At 32.4% G+C, this 16,267-nt stretch overlaps 1 protein-coding gene across 3 annotated transcripts in view; it reads left to right on the top strand.

Moving 5' to 3' along the window:
• Window positions 1-6,060, top strand: part of LOC143252852 (growth hormone-inducible transmembrane protein-like) — a 73,227-nt gene extending 67,167 nt beyond the window's left edge. For all 3 annotated transcript variants that reach the window (XM_076505626.1, XM_076505627.1, XM_076505628.1), the window contains exons 7-8: window positions 396-567; window positions 5,208-6,060. In XM_076505626.1, the coding sequence (XP_076361741.1) occupies window positions 396-567; window positions 5,208-5,292 (257 nt within the window). In that variant the 3' untranslated portion in view covers window positions 5,293-6,060. The remainder of the gene's footprint in view (window positions 1-395; window positions 568-5,207) is intronic.
• Window positions 6,061-16,267: the final 10,207 nt, after the last annotated feature.

The following is a 16,267-nucleotide window of genomic DNA, read 5'->3' as shown; positions in this document are numbered from 1 at the left end:
TACTGCATGATTTGGTGAGATTGCGTGTTTACTATCACAGTTAATTCACTGTTAGCATTTCAAAAAAAAAGTGGATATGAAATTATGAAGTAAGTGGAGTTCTAAAGACCTGTTTTAAATATGAAAGTTATGACTAGTGGGAATCGCTGGTTATTGGCTTGATTGGCAAGGGCTTGATTAATTTGATAAATTTCTTTAAACTCTAGATTTAAAAAATATTAGTATTACTTTCAAAAGTTAAATATCTGTTTGAAAATAGCAGGAAATGTTTCTCTGAACATACATGGAAGTCCTGAAAATAGCAAAACTGTCTTGAACACTTTAAAATTGCTTTTAATTATCTTAAATAAAACTTCAATATCTGCTTTACGAATATACATATTTTGATTTTCTAGGGTCTCTCTTTCTTCCACCAACTACTGCTCTGGGTGCTGGACTTTATTCAATCAGTTTGTATGGAGGTTTGATTTTGTTCAGTTTTTTCCTCTTGTATGACACCCAAAGAATAATTCATTCTGCAGAAACTTATCCTCTGTATGCTGTGAAACCTTATGATCCAATCAATGCGTAAGTATATGTTAAAAAAAACTTTTGTTTTCAATTATTACTCTTCATAAATCATAAACTTGCTCTGTTCAGTTTGTATCTTAAATATAATTAACTTGTCCTTTACTGAGAATGACAATTTGTCTTACCTTCAACATGTTAAACTTCTTCATGTTATACCAGTTAGAATGATATAAAATCTTAGCTAATAATCCACATTATAATAGTATACAAGTTCATAGTATGCAAAGGCAACATAAAAATATTCCCTGGTGTACTACATTTTATTATAGCATGTCATTGTTCCTATTTTATTTACCACCTCTCAAATAAATACAAAAGTAAACCTAAATTACTTTCTCTATAAAATTGTAGTTGTTCACTTTAACCAACAGAAACTCTGGGGTTTCATGTATCAAATGATGTATTGTATAATGTTATGTCCTGAAGAGTTAAAGGTATTAAGAATACCATCATTGTTCCTGTGAGAAAGTTAACACTTAGCTTGAAAGAATTTGTAACATCTCCACAAGTACACTTCTTGAAAAATTATTAGTTATGTGAAAATATTTCTTTAAATATTAAAATAGAACAGTTCCTGAAATGACAAAAAAACAACTTAGTGCCAATAATATGTAAAAGAAATTTCTTTCATTTACATGCTTTGAGGGTTTATCAATACATAAAAATATAGTTTTCATGTTATAAAGGTACAATCAATGAATTACTTTACCCTCATGTTTCAAATTTCCCAGCAGTGCCTGATCTTAAAATTAGCAGTGTGACTGTTTTTCTGTTGACCATTTCCTAGTCATTCAATGTTTTTTTTATATATATATATATATATATATATATATATATATATATATAGTCTTCCTATGACCTCATGTCATGTGTTTGAGTCTTAGCAATGTTGCAATATTTCCAAATATTGTACATTAATTGTGTTCTCATTTTCAACAAAATTATCTGTTCTTATTTATGTTAAATTAGAACTGGCTCATTAGTGTTCTGTTTGTTGTTGTACAGTAGTTTGATGTATACTATAGTACTACAACTTGTAATTAATTGTGATACATATTTTTCACTTCAAGAAATAGGGAGTGAGCTCTCTAAATATCATTAATTTTTGTCAATTGACACGTGTTCTTTCTATGGAGATTTATCAGAACACTTTAAGGAACTAAAGTGTTTATGGTTTGGGGAAATTCGTATAATCTGCTGCTGTTCTGTGCCATACTTTTATGAAGAGTTGCATGCAAAAATTAAACTCCTTTTATTATCAGTGTATACAAATACATTTGACATCAAAATCTAGTTAATCAGTTAAATTCAAATATGTAAGTTTTCTAATTTTATAAGGAAATGTTGAAAACAAACATCTAAGGTATGAATACTGAACTGTGATTTGTTATATGTACCTTCCCTCTTTAATATATTTACCACCCTTCCAAGAACTTTAATTCAAATTGTTCATTATAATATTTATTGCTGAAGCAAAACAAAATTTTTATACTAGTACATGATGACGAGAAAACCCACTTTATATAAAAAAATTATATATGTTAAACATCTGGTATGGGTAGAGAAAGCACTCTTTGTAAAGTGTTAAACATCTGGTATGGGTAGAGAAAGCACTCTTTGTAAAGTGTTAAACAGCTGGTATGGGTAGAGAAAGCACTCTTTGTAAAGTGTTAAACAGCTTGTATGGGTAGAGAAAGCACTCTTTGTAAAGGAGTGAACGCTTCTGATGATGACCGAAGAAGGTTGAAACATTCACTCCTTTACATAGTTCTTTCTCTAACCATACCAGCTGTTTGCACACATAAAAAATTTTTATAGCCTTCAACCTCATTTGTTTAAGGAGCTATAAACTAACAAATATGAGCCACCTGCTCTGCACTTCTGCCACATCTTCCCTGTCAAAATTGCCAGTGATTCTCTCTGATGTTTATTTAGTATACTGTTTATAACAAACTGAAAGCCAAGGGCTCAATCAATCAAATTACTATTACATTGTTTTCTACCCAGTTAATTCGGTATTTTTTCGAATTCAAGTTTGATTCCCGTGGGAATAACCCATGGGAAAGACATAAACTAACTTGGATGAATTTGTAACAGTTCTTTTTGCACGTGTTATATTCTCTTTGGAGAATTATTTAATAAAATAAAACCTTTATTAAAATAGCACCATTGTTTTATAATAGTAGGGATAAGTGTCATTGAAAATCAAAATAAACTATGACCAAGGTGAATATTGTATTTCTTACTTTATCTGTGTATCTATTATTATAAAAGTAGCTAAAATTTTAAAATGTGGAATGTTTTAAGTTAGAATAGGTAAATAGATGAATTTTTTTCATGAGACATTTTTTATTGAGCATTTTGCAAATAGCCTGTGTATTATGTAATTTTATAGGGTAATATGAGTTACATGAATACCAAGTAATTTCAACTTCTGTAATTTGTATATTAGTTTAAACAAAGTTCAGAGGAAAATAAAGTAACAAAATGTATACTGTTATAGTATTTAAGCTATTTGTGAGAAACAAATCAAGTTTCCATGTTACAATTTGAAAAAACAATTCAGATAAAAGTATTCTTAATTTTGATATGATAGTCATTTTGCACTCAACATTTACTCATATATAAAGTTTTAATAAAAATACTGAATTCTGGTATTTGTTGTATATGAAATACTTTTAAAGCTTACTAAATTTTGTGAAGATTCAGTAAGTTGTATACCCTCATGATAATGTGGTTCTGTGAAATGCATGTGATACTATTAACCCTTACAACAGACTTGGTATAAAATCAAAACGTTATTCTCAGGATTCTCAACAAAGTTGATAACATCTGTTCTAACTACCTTACTAGTCATACAGAAATAACAGAGCGTTTTAATAAACAATGGCTTTACCATGCATTTTATTTAAGCTCTAACAAACAAGTTCCTATCTCAGAAGTTTGAACCCCACCCAAAACAAAGTATATTGTTGATAAATATCCTGTAAGATAGATTGTTGTTATTAGGTAAGCAAAATTTTAAAAATGTTTGTTTTTTGTCCACAAGTTCAGCTACAAATGATGCTTTAAATCTCCATTCAAAGCACAAAATCTATTTTTGATTTAAGGACCTATTACCTACCCCCATGTGTTCCAGGATCATACATAAATAAACATGTTGACTGTAATGGCACTTGCATTGGCAAAACTATATGCCAGTTACACCTGCAAGCCTGCAAAAATATAGAAGTATCAAGCAGAACTAGTTAGGGGGAAAAAAAATCCACAGCTTGCTCACATAGTGAAAATATTAACTACTCTGTCTTGATTATGAATTTCAAAGTTATCTGGATCATCAAATACTGAACTTTAAGTAAAAGTTTATCCATTTTAAATGAGCTCCCAAATTCAAATTATAACACAACTTCAATTGAATCTGTACTACATATGTATACAATATTGTTCCATTATTCTGTTTAAGATAGTCTCTTATTTCATACTTCTATACTGTATTTTAATGTTATGTCTGTACCTAATAATGTACCATGTTCAATATATGAATTAAGTGTTTTACTGTTAAATGTTTGTTGTTGCTGCTGCTATTGTCTTGTGATTTTATTTATGATTAAAATACTCTTCTTTATCCCTAAATATCTTAATCCATTTTTCAATATTATATATATTTTTAGTTACAATTATATGCAATACTTAGTGATATAACATAAAGCTTAATTTTGAACACAAGTCACTAAAATCATTGTGACTTGTGCAGTAAAGTGCTATTGCATGGAGGTTAATGTATGTTTTATTACTTGTCATACGTCTTAAACATTATGTTAACTTTTAAGCTTATGAACCTTAATGTGTGTTTTACCATCACTACCATTTTTTAAACATGTTGATTAAATAGACTTGTGAATCTGTCACTAACTGAGAACAGATTTTGAACTCCTTGGTGACCTTCATAATGGATTTCACGCTGTTTGTTTTATGAACTTGCATGAAACTTTTAGCTATTACCTGTGCAGTAAAGTTTGTTTTATAAACTAATACATGAATTTGGATTTTTGTGAAAGCAAAACTATTTTTGGTGTTTTAATTTTTTACTAACATTGTTGGACATAAGATGTTCAAAGTGATTTAACATTGTTGTTGGACATAAGATGGTCAAAGTGATTTAACATTGTTGTTGGACATAAGATGGTCAAAGTGATTGAAAGGAGTTTAATTTATCTGAATTCTTTAGTTTAAGGTGTGTGAAACTTAACGGCCTACTATATAACTAGCATGGCTATCTCAGAAGATAATCATTGTCATTAGTAACTATATTTATTTTTATTTGCAGGTTTATTTATTAATTTTATCAGTTATAATGTGGTTTTGAACATGTCCCAGTGTATTTGTAACAGTAGTGGTTACCACAGACTATCCTGATCTAATGTTATTTTCTTGGGTTTTGAACATGTCCCAGTATATTTGTAACAGTAGTGGTTACCACAGACTATCCTGTTATTTTCTTGTGTTTCTTTAAATTCCATATATTCACAGGTAATTGTTCTGCATTGTATACTACCTATATGGACTTAGGAATGTTAATTCAGTTATCATTTCTTAAAACTGTATTTTAAACAAATGCAATTCTCTCTTTACTCTAGGTCTATTTCAATTTATTTGGACACACTAAATATATTTATACGTATTGCAACAATCCTGGCAGGAGGAGGTTCTCGAAGGAAGTGAAGCAACCCAGTATATGTTGTTGTTGGAGCAGTCACTGTTGTGTATAAGAAAGTCAATGAATGTTTTTAGTTTCTGATGATCTACAGCAACCATACAAGTATTTTTAAAATTTTCAGTTTAGTTAGAAAACAGATGTAAATTGTTTCATAGTTCCAAATAAATTATTTTGAAGTTTAAAAGCTGTATTTTCAGATTTAATTGACTTTTATTAGAACATTTCTTATCTACCTTGTTCCAAATAAACCACATAATGATAGAGCAGTCTTGTTCAAGAAATCAGTTTTATAATACTGTGTTTTACCTCATGTTATTGAAATTAACCAAATATTAGAAAAATGTAAGTAAACTGTATGTTTGTAATGAGAGAGTAGGACATTGCTTTAGTTTTCTGGAATAATTAAAAAAACATACAAATCTTTATGAATAGAATTCTTTTAAAAACCTTGTTTTATTCCAACAGTCCGAGACCATTGCTTGTTGGTATGTTTGTTGTATGAAGTGTTGGAAACACTTCCAGATGAAACTTTCTATGGATTATGTAACTTCTGTAAATAAAATTTTTATTTGATAGTTGTATGAATTCGCCTTGAAATTGGAATGTTTCATTTTAATGTGTATTGTAAGAAATAATTTAAAATGCTTAACTTTTTTGTATTTTGTAACTTGTTTTTATATGTTCTCATACTTAAAATTGTTTTCCTCTAAAGTGTAACTTGTGTTGCAATGTCACTGTGTTTTATGATAAATAAAACAAACTTCTTACCATAATTCGATTATAACCAAACATTTTTGTAAATCTTGTAGAAAGATTACTTCATGTATGTAATAACTTTTAAAGACGTACACTTATCAACAAATATCTTTATATGCTCGAGCTCACCTAATGCAAGTAAGTTCTTAATGTGAACTAAGGGAGGTTTTAATTTATATATTTATCTAAATCTAAGATGATATTGTACTAGTTGGAACACTATAAAAGGTAGTGGCTCATTCATGAGCTCTTAAAGTATTCAGGTGAACTTGTGAAATTGTTAAAGCTAGAAGTATCAAACTGATATAAAAAGGACATTTTTTGTATTGTTTAATTGGTTTCAAAGCTGATTATAAATTAATTTCTTATGGAATGAATTGGATTATTGAGCATTTAGTGGTTTATTGACTAAATAGAGATATACTGGTGACAGTATTAAGTAGAGATATACTGGTGACAGTATTAGAAGTGCAAGAGATATACTGGTGACAGTATTAGTAGAGATATACCTGGTGACGGTATTGAGTAGAGATATACTGGTGGCGGTATTGAGGTAGAGATATACTGGTGGCGGTATTGAGTAGAGATATACTGGTGGCGGTATTGAGTAGAAGAGAGATATACTGGTGGCGGTATTGAGTAGAGATATACTGGTGGCGGTATTGAGTAGAGATATACTGGTGGCGGTATTGAGTAGAGATATACTGGTGGCGGTATTGAGTAGAGATTTACTGGTGGCGGTATTGATTTCACTGTAGGAATCTTTTATGTTGGATGTTTTGAAATAGTTCCTGAGAGTACAACTATTACACGGGGTGTAACGTTGCCTTTATGAACCAGAACTAGAAGAAACAACGGTCTCCAGTTATCAAATTTATAGTTTTATCATTTCATCTGAGGTATAATGAAAGATTATAGTATTGTATTGATTCAAATGAATTCTTTAAGTACCTCACAAAATTTGTTTTTGTTTCACTCCAACCTGCCATCTATCACTACAATGATGGTTTTGCGCTTGTTAATGGAATGTGGAATTAGACCTAATTAACTTGTAATTACAACGTCACTATTTTACGTTTTCAATAAAATTTCATCATATTATAATGTTTATACTCAAAGTTGCTTCTGTAGTGTGAACCACATCTGGTTTCTTGGGTTGTTCTCCACTTTTCATCCATACGATTTTGTAACAAACCCTTATTAAGATCATTATATTTCTATTTATGAAATGTAGGAAGCTACAGAAATGTTACATAACATGAGAGTTTGGTGCTGTATGATTATTTGCCTATGTTTCAGCAGACAGATAATTTGAAGTCCAAGTTGGGGCAGTACTATCTCGATTCATTTCATTGTAGAGCTAGGACACCCTTAAGGCTGTGTATTAAGTGTAACAATTTTTAAGTATTCAAATCATGCTGTTGTTAAACTATTCCATCAGTGGTAAACAGCCTTTATGTGTGAAACTATATATTTGACGACAACAGCAAGTGTAATTAATGGAAACTACAAACTGCCTCCATAAAATAAGGTAAACCATTGCAAACTGTTTTAAATCTAACATTAGAAATGCATCAAAATTGTTTTATAAACATTTAGACGTCTCGAATAACAGATTAGGTAAACAACAGCAAACTGTTTTAATCTATTTTGGAAAAGTATTTCATGCATATCTGAAAACTTTGGACATGTTTGATGATACATTTGGTAAACCACTGCAAACAGTTCTAAATCTGTATTTGGATGTATTACTGTCACCATTAGATGTGTCAAATGAAAGAGTAGGAAAATCACAAATTATGTAAATAACTGCAAACGGTTTTAAATCTATATCTTGGAAAATCCTTTCGACACATTACTGAAATCGTTGGATATGCGGAATGATAGATCAGGTAGACTACTGGAAACTGTTATAAATTTCAATGCAGTTCTGACACCATTAGACGGGTAGGATAATTGATTACTTGAACAACAGCAATCGGTTTTAAGCTATATCTTTGAAACCTATTTCATGCATTTTCAAAACCATTAGACGTGTTGAATGATAGATTATGTAAAACATTGTAAACGATTTTAAATCTCTATCTTGGAATAGCATTTCGATAGATTTCTAACACCATTTGTCGTGTTTTCTTGCCAGAGTAACCTATGCTGTTTTTATTCTCTTGTGTCTTTATGACACCATATCTTATGCTGTTTCTTTCATCCTTTGTCTTCCTGCCACAATAGAATGTTTTTTATCACCCTGTGTCTTCATGTACAGTGGCCTCCATTGTTTTTTATCATATTGTGTCTTCGTGCCACAGTATTCTTTGTTGTTTTTGTCATATTGTGTCTTCGTGCCACAGTATTCTTCTTTTGTTTTTTTATCATATTGTGTCTTCGTGCCACAGTATTCTTTGTTGTTTTCTATCATCCTGTGTCTTCGTGCCACAGTATTCTTTGTTGTTTTCTATCATCCTGTATCATTCGTTACACAGTGGGCTATAATGTTTTTGATTATTCTGTTTTCATGCCACCGTAGTCTGTTTTCTTTTTATCATCCTGTGTCTTGAAGCCACAGTAGCTTATGTATTTTATCATTCCTTTTTCATCATGCCACAATAACGCATGTTGTTTTTTGATCATCTTGTGTATTCATGTTACAGTAGGCTATGCTGTTTTATCATCCTGTGTATTCATCGTACCACAGTGAGCTGGCTGATCAGTTACAGATCCGGTAATTGCTGTCTTCATACCACATTGAATCTGTTTTTTATTACCTACATATCCCTTCACTTCAAGGCCAGCCTTTGTTGTTTTATAATTCTGTTTCTTCATACCCACAGTGGCCTATATTGTTTTTTTATCATTTTGTGTATTCATTCCACGTTACCTATGTTGTTTTTATCCTTTGTATTTGCCTGCATAGTATCCTATACTGTTTTCATATTCTATCTGTTTTTCTTTTTTCAACAATGTATGTTGTTTTTCTCATCCTGTGTCTTCCAGCCCTGGTAGGATGCTTTTTTTTACTCAAACTAAAAGCTGACAGCTTGAAATAGAAGTAGTGCACCTGTATTAAATTAACTTTTATATTAATTTAGCTTATAACAGTAAAACAAAAGATTAAAATTGGTTAACATAACGATCACGGGTTAGTCCTATGGTAGGTTACTGGTTACCAATATTGATGACCTACATTCGGTTCGATACATTTTCCTCTCTTTAAGTGACTCTTAGCTACTTAGGGTGGATAATGAAGGTAGCAGGGTGTTGCTGAGTGGCTGGTGCTATTTGGTCATGAGATCAAAATTATGTTCAGAGGTGGATAGCCTTAGGCCCTTAAACATAAACACAAAAGTTATCTAAAACTAACACAGATGATCAAATTTATTATACCAGTATGAATTTTTGACGTTTATGATTACAATGAATACATATAATTTTTAAACACATAATATATTTAGCATTTTAACTAAAAGCAATTTTGAGAAACAACAAGAAACAAACATAACATGCTTCGAATAAAAACAATTGATAAAGAAAAGAATAAATTTAGAAATGCTTATATTATGATATTGTTTCAAATAATTGCTTGGTCTAAAATGATTAGCTTGGTCTTAGTTTCCTGTACGAGTCACAGGTCATTTTTATCCGAGTTTTTAGTGTGAAGACCAGTATCTTAACAGAATATTATATAACACGACCACAACAAAAATGACATTATTATTTAAAGGCCTTCCCATAATAGATTTTCATTTACACGGAAAGTTAATATTTTATAATGAACACCTTAGTTCTGAATGACGAGAAACTCCTTTGAAATAAAACTTATCTCAAAACGGCTGGTATGTGTATTAACACTTTCACCAATAAAGCAGAGAACAGCATTTCGACCTTCTTAGGTCATTTTCAGGAGAACATTTTAGTAATTATTTATTTTGTGATTTAAATGTTTAATGTCCAGTCAACATTAGTCTTAAAACATAAGTCAATATAAGTCTAAAAAAGTCTTACTTTTTATTGTTAAACACAAAGTTTCATCTGTGATCTGCCCATCACGGGTATCAAAATAAAACTTATCGCTTTGCTACTAGTTGTTTTTAACGCAAACCTTACAATAGGTTATACGTGTTTTATTCACCATGGGTAATCGAACCCAAATTTTAGTGTCTAAAGTCCTTAAACTTACTATTAACAGCAGGGAGTCCTCGATGGAGCTGCGGTAAGATTACAGACTTATAACTCTAAATTTCCCGCGATATATACAACAGAAAGTTCCTTGCTTCTTTGTTTTAAGCACACAAACAGAAAGGCTTTTTATGTTCATTTAAGCTTGGATTATTAAACTAAATTTCAAAAAAAGCCAAAAATTTGTAAAGTATGTTATTATGTAACTATAGATCGGCTTTCAGATTTTTCAAGTATGATAAGAAGTCTTAAATTATTGTTTGTAAACATATTCGAAGCTCATATAATATTCAAATTTAAAATACTTATAAGAAAGTAAAAAGAACTGAAATTGTTTTAAATAGAATTAAGCTATAATCCTTAAAATATAATTAAACGAAAATATAAATGATCTAAATTTTTAAACAAATGCAAAACGTGTGTCTTATATCTTAGAATATATCATCAGAAAGTGTATAAACTGAGTGCAAAAATTGATATTTTTTACCTTATACACAAACCTGATTAATAAAATTTATGTAAAAAGTAAGCAAATGGATTCTAAAAGTACGTTTCAATAACTGTAAAGTAGTTCAGTTTTATAAACTCTGTTTTGTCAACCAGTTTTACACCACTATAAAGTAAAATCAAATGTTTGCTCTTTACAATTTTACTACTTGGAGTCCGGCATGGCCAAGTGTGGTAAGGCATTCGACTCGTAATCCGACGGTCTCGCGTTCGAATCCCGGTTGCACCAAACATACTCGCCCTTTCAGCTGTGGGGGCGTTATAATGTGAGGGTTTATCCCACTATTCGTTGGTAAAATAGTAGCCCAAGAGTTGGCGGTGGGTGGTGATGACTAGCTGCCTTCCCTCTAGTGTTACACTGCTAAATTAGGGGCTAGCGCAGATAGACCTCGAGTAGCTTTGCGCGAAATTCCAAAACAAACTTACAATTTTACTCACACTTTTGGTTCAACGACGTACCGTAACCTTTCCAGTTTAAGTACCGATATATATATACTCTGTACTTACACATGGTCACACGAAGTGAAATTTACCGAACAATTCAACTCAAGCCTGCTGCCTCACACTAAAAGTGGAAAACATTATTTTGTGATATATACACTGTAAAATAATTTAGTCAAATACTATCCTAAGTGAGTCAGTGGTAAGTCTGAGAGCTAATAATGTTAGAAATTGTGGTTTGATAACCGCAGCAGGCACAGTACAAATAGCCATTGTATAGCTTTGTGGTAAGTTAAAAAAGAAACATATAATTTTGGGATTAACAAAGTAAAAGTGTGTTTACTTTGAAATCGATCAAACTGTGAATGTCATTAGTATTTTAATAGTTTATCAGCTAACATGCTTTCGTTTTTAGTTGCAAATTTTTAATATGTGTTCATTATATTGAAAACATGAAGGCTTGTTACATTCTGATAAGATTTCTGATAGAAACACGAAGAATGCACAAATATCTACAAATACATTTTGTTACATTATTCTTTTAATATCCATAAGTGGAAATGTGGGTAAGAATGTTTATAATAATAAAAAGTATGTTACTTTACTTGGGAAAAATTCAATCGTAAGAACTAGAAAGTAGACTTTTAACCGATTTCAAATCGATCAGTGGAAAGTTTAGAGTATGGAACCTATTATGCTAGTCGATTTACGAGCTTTGTTCAATGTTCATTGTGATAAATGGAACGGAAATAAATGCATTAGAAAAGAGGACGATATGTCAGCTATATCCAGTTTCTATGGTCCGCGATCAACATTTATGTTTCAAACAGGTTTTTTTTTTTTACGCAGTTCGATAACGACCATTTATAGTCGTGGCACTCCACATTGTAAAAATTTCTTACAGTTGACTAAACATAGTTTAAATTAAACTGAAAATATAGGACTTTGTTAAATCATTTTCTGACTGTGATTTGTTGGTACTTTTATCTTTGTCGCATGAGTAAGGAAATATAAAACTTTCCATTACTTTAGAATATTGTATAGTTTCGATCTTTTCCTTTCCTGAAGCTGGCATGTGGTTTATAGAAAGTCAAGGTCATTACGACTAACTTAGGTGTGACAGGTTCTTTAACTCTAATAGAAACAGTGAATCTCATAAAGAAGTGACTCTTATTTAGTTTTATGGAAAATAGTATCTACATTATACAAAAATACTTTAGAAGAAACATTTTCAATAGTTGATATATATATAGTCACATAGTAATATATTGTATTGTCTCGGAAAAAAAAAACATTTTATTCTATAGCTATATGTAAAATTTGCAAATTAACAAATTTCAACTGAGGACACTTGAACAATATATATATACAAAGGTTTGAGTAGGAATGAGTACATTATATCTAAACGATTTTGAATATGCAAAACAACAAATAGTGTGACAATCACAGTCAATATAAAGTTAGAACTACTTTATGCAAACGTTTAGCGTTTGTAGGTAGAGCGATGTTATCAAATTTCTTTCGCTTTTGAAAATGTATGTAACAGTTATTTTTTGATTCAAAATATCCATACACTAAGGTCATAAATATGGGTTCAGACCGGGAATTTAAAATTTTTCGACAATGATATCTCTCGTCATTGTCAGACGAGAAATGATATCTGGCTGATATCATGTGAAAACATGAAGGTTTGTTACATTCTGATAAGATTTCTGATAGAAACAGAAATATTTCTATTTCTATTTGCCGCCACCACGGTTCTTGTAAAAGAAAATAACATGGATCGATTTGGCATACCAGGACCACCCAGAATGAGTCTTACAATAAGTAGTATTTCAGCAATGATAGGCAATATGTGGTGTTTTAGACAGGTGACAACCAAGAATACAAATGAATAACTTATTAGATATATCTAAATGTTATACCAGTTTCTTATCTATATAACAATAAATCTCCGCTTTTGCAGACCTTATATAATCTTCAAAAAAAGAAACGCAAAAGGCAAAATATGAGACAAATTGTTAACAAGTTTATTCTGGGTAGTTCTGTATGACATGTGTGAAACTTTGCACATTCACTGCGGAACATTCAAAGTCTGCAAAGGCGAAGTCCACGCTCACTATGTGAAATTTAACGTCACTCAACGTCAATAACGAGTATGCCCCCGTGAGCATCAATAACTGCTTGGCATCTCCTGCCCATGGAAGCAATGAGATGACGAATCACATCCTGTGGAATGGCTGTCCACTCAGCCTGCAAAGCTGCTGCAAGCTGAAGTAGAGTCTGCGGTTGAGGTTGTCGCCGTCGCAGACGTCGGTCCAACTCGTCCCAAAGATGTTCGATGCGGTTTAAATCTGGCAATCTGGAGGGCCAGGGAAGAACGTTGATGTTGTGGTGTCTCAAGAAGACAGTGGTGAGTCGGGCTGTGTGAGGCTGGCGTTGTCATGTTGAAAACATCGTTGACGTTCACCATGATGGGTTGCACATGGGGCCTAAGAATCTCGTCGACGTATCGTTGAGCCGTAAGATTCCCTCGAATGTGTAAAAGGTCTGTTCTGGCATTGTAGGCGATGGCAGCCCACATTATGACGCTGCCACCACCAAATCTGTCAACATCCTGCACACAGTTTGCTGCAAAACGTTCACCTGGGCGACGGTAAACACGGGTCCTTCCATCCTGCCTACGAAGCATAAAACGTGATTCATCGCTGAACCAAACATGCCTCCATCGTCGATGAGGCCATACTCGATGTGCCCAAGTCCACTGCAGCCGCGCTTGACGATGTTGCTGGGTGAGAATGACGCCTCTGACTGGACGTCGAGGTCGGATTCCTGCATCTCGTAGACGGTTGCGTACGGTCTGATCGGAAATCCTACGCAGCCCTGGTATGGTTGAGGCAGTAGACGTCGCAGCGATGGTCCTATCCCGAAGGTAACGTAACCGGATGTAGCGATCTTGTGAGTTGATCCATGTTGTCGGTGACGATTCCATAGCCTTGTGATGGTGCTTTGGTGGACATTCACAGCTCTGGCAACATCTGATCGAGATTTGCCTACTTCCAAGCGACCAATGGCGTTGTTGCGTTGTGCTTCAGCCAGTCTTGGCGTAACTGTATTGCGTGTCGGTGGCTTAACACTGAGCTATTGAAACCGAGAACCCGTCACTTTTATAGGGATTTTGCACATGTTGGACTTGCAGAACGTGCAGATCTCTCAAAGAAATTTATTGGACACGAATGCATTTTGGCGAAAAATCCGATGTTTTCCTCCGTTTTCAAAGTTCACAACTTTTATTGTCATTTTGGTCTGACAATCAGTGCCTTAACACGTGTAACATCACATACTCTGAGCTTGTAACATAATTACATATATTTCTCTTTAAAATAACAAAAAATATCTCTTTTGCGTTTCTTGTTTTGAAGAGTATATAAATGTGCTAGAATTCGATTATTTAATAACGGTGAGGTATGAAAGATGTCACTGACTCCTAGTTGTTCTCCGCTTTCAGTGCATTCTTAGATTACATTCACTACATTAATTTAATTTTAAGTCACACTATATCCTTCTAAATTATTTTTGCTTTTTAGGACCTTGCAAGGTTATTTTAAGTATATTTTTTTAGGATAACAATTGTAAAATAAAGCACCTTCGATTATGTTTTTGAATATTACAGAAATATATAATTAATCTTATATACCGCTGGATAGATAACCCATTTTAAATGCTTTAAGATAATCAGGTTAATATCGCAAAAATGGTATGATTTATTGAAGCTATTGAAATATAATCATGAGGTTTGCTTTTGTTTAAGGAATGATTACATATATATTAAGTTTTAACATAATAATCACATTGCAGATTCAACGGTTTAAGTTTGGTTTGGTTTTTGGAATTTCGCACAAAGCTACTCGAGGGCTATCTGTGCTAGCCGTCCCTTATTTAGCAGTGTAAGACTAGAGGGAAGGCAGCTAGTCATCACCACCCACCGCCAACGCTTGGGCTACTCTTTTACCAACGAATAGTGGGATTGACCGTCACATTATACGCCCCCATGGCTGGGAGAGCGAGCATGTTGAGCGCGAAGCGGGCGCGAACCCGCGACCCTCGGATTACGAGTCGCACGCCTTACGCGCTTGGCCATGCCAGGCCAATCAACGGTTTAAGATAACATACATTACACAAACCCAGTAGAAGTTAATCTTCGTCATACGTCTTAAATCATTACGAACTAAACGATCTTAGGTGTGTAAACCACAAGAGAAAAAATACCAGTACTGGTAAACTTTGTACATTAATAGTTTCCCTTTTGTATTAGAAAAAACATGTGCTCTACGGTTTATCTAGATGCACCAAACACTCATTTTTTCACAAGTCATTTGCTGTAACAAAAATATATTAGATAATCAAACAATAAAACCAATTTTATAGTTAATTAAGAACAACAGTTTCGAGCAATATTAACTACGTCACTAACGTAAGATATTACACAAATTATTCAGGTGGTAACTTTAACTGAGCAAAATCTTCATTAGCACAGTCACCTCTCATTTCATTTATATTGAGCTCGAAAAAATATTTGTTCGAAATGTATAAAGTATTTGTTATATCAAAATATGAAATTAGAATCCAGTAAGTTAGTTTCAATTGTCGTACGTATTATATTACTAAATATTATTATCATAGTAAATCAAACTTGGCAACTGAACATACTGCCAAGTGCACTGAAATAAAATCAATGATCAAGAATATAGAAGATATGTAACAAAATATTAAAGTTATCTGGGCAACAGTAATGTTACTGCGAAAATATAAAATTTGTTTACTAATTCAAATTTATCAAAGAAAATTTATGTAGGAGTAAAAAACACTTCAGTGAAGAAATATTCTGATTAGTCTTCAGAGATAAATCTTATTCGTAAGTGTTAACTTTATTGTTTTTAAGTATTTCACTAGGTCATAAAATCAAATCATCAGCTTCATCAATTTCAGCAATAGTTCATTACAGCGAAACATTGTTTTATTAGATTCTTCTTCGATGTATCAAGCAGGCGGAAGACGAAAAAAGTAACATATCCTTGAAGTAAAAACTTACTTCAAAAACAC

Source organism: Tachypleus tridentatus, chromosome 6 (genome assembly GCF_004210375.1).
Source record: "Tachypleus tridentatus isolate NWPU-2018 chromosome 6, ASM421037v1, whole genome shotgun sequence".
NCBI lineage: Eukaryota > Metazoa > Arthropoda > Merostomata > Xiphosura > Limulidae > Tachypleus > Tachypleus tridentatus.
This window is presented reverse-complemented; position numbering and strand designations above follow the sequence as displayed.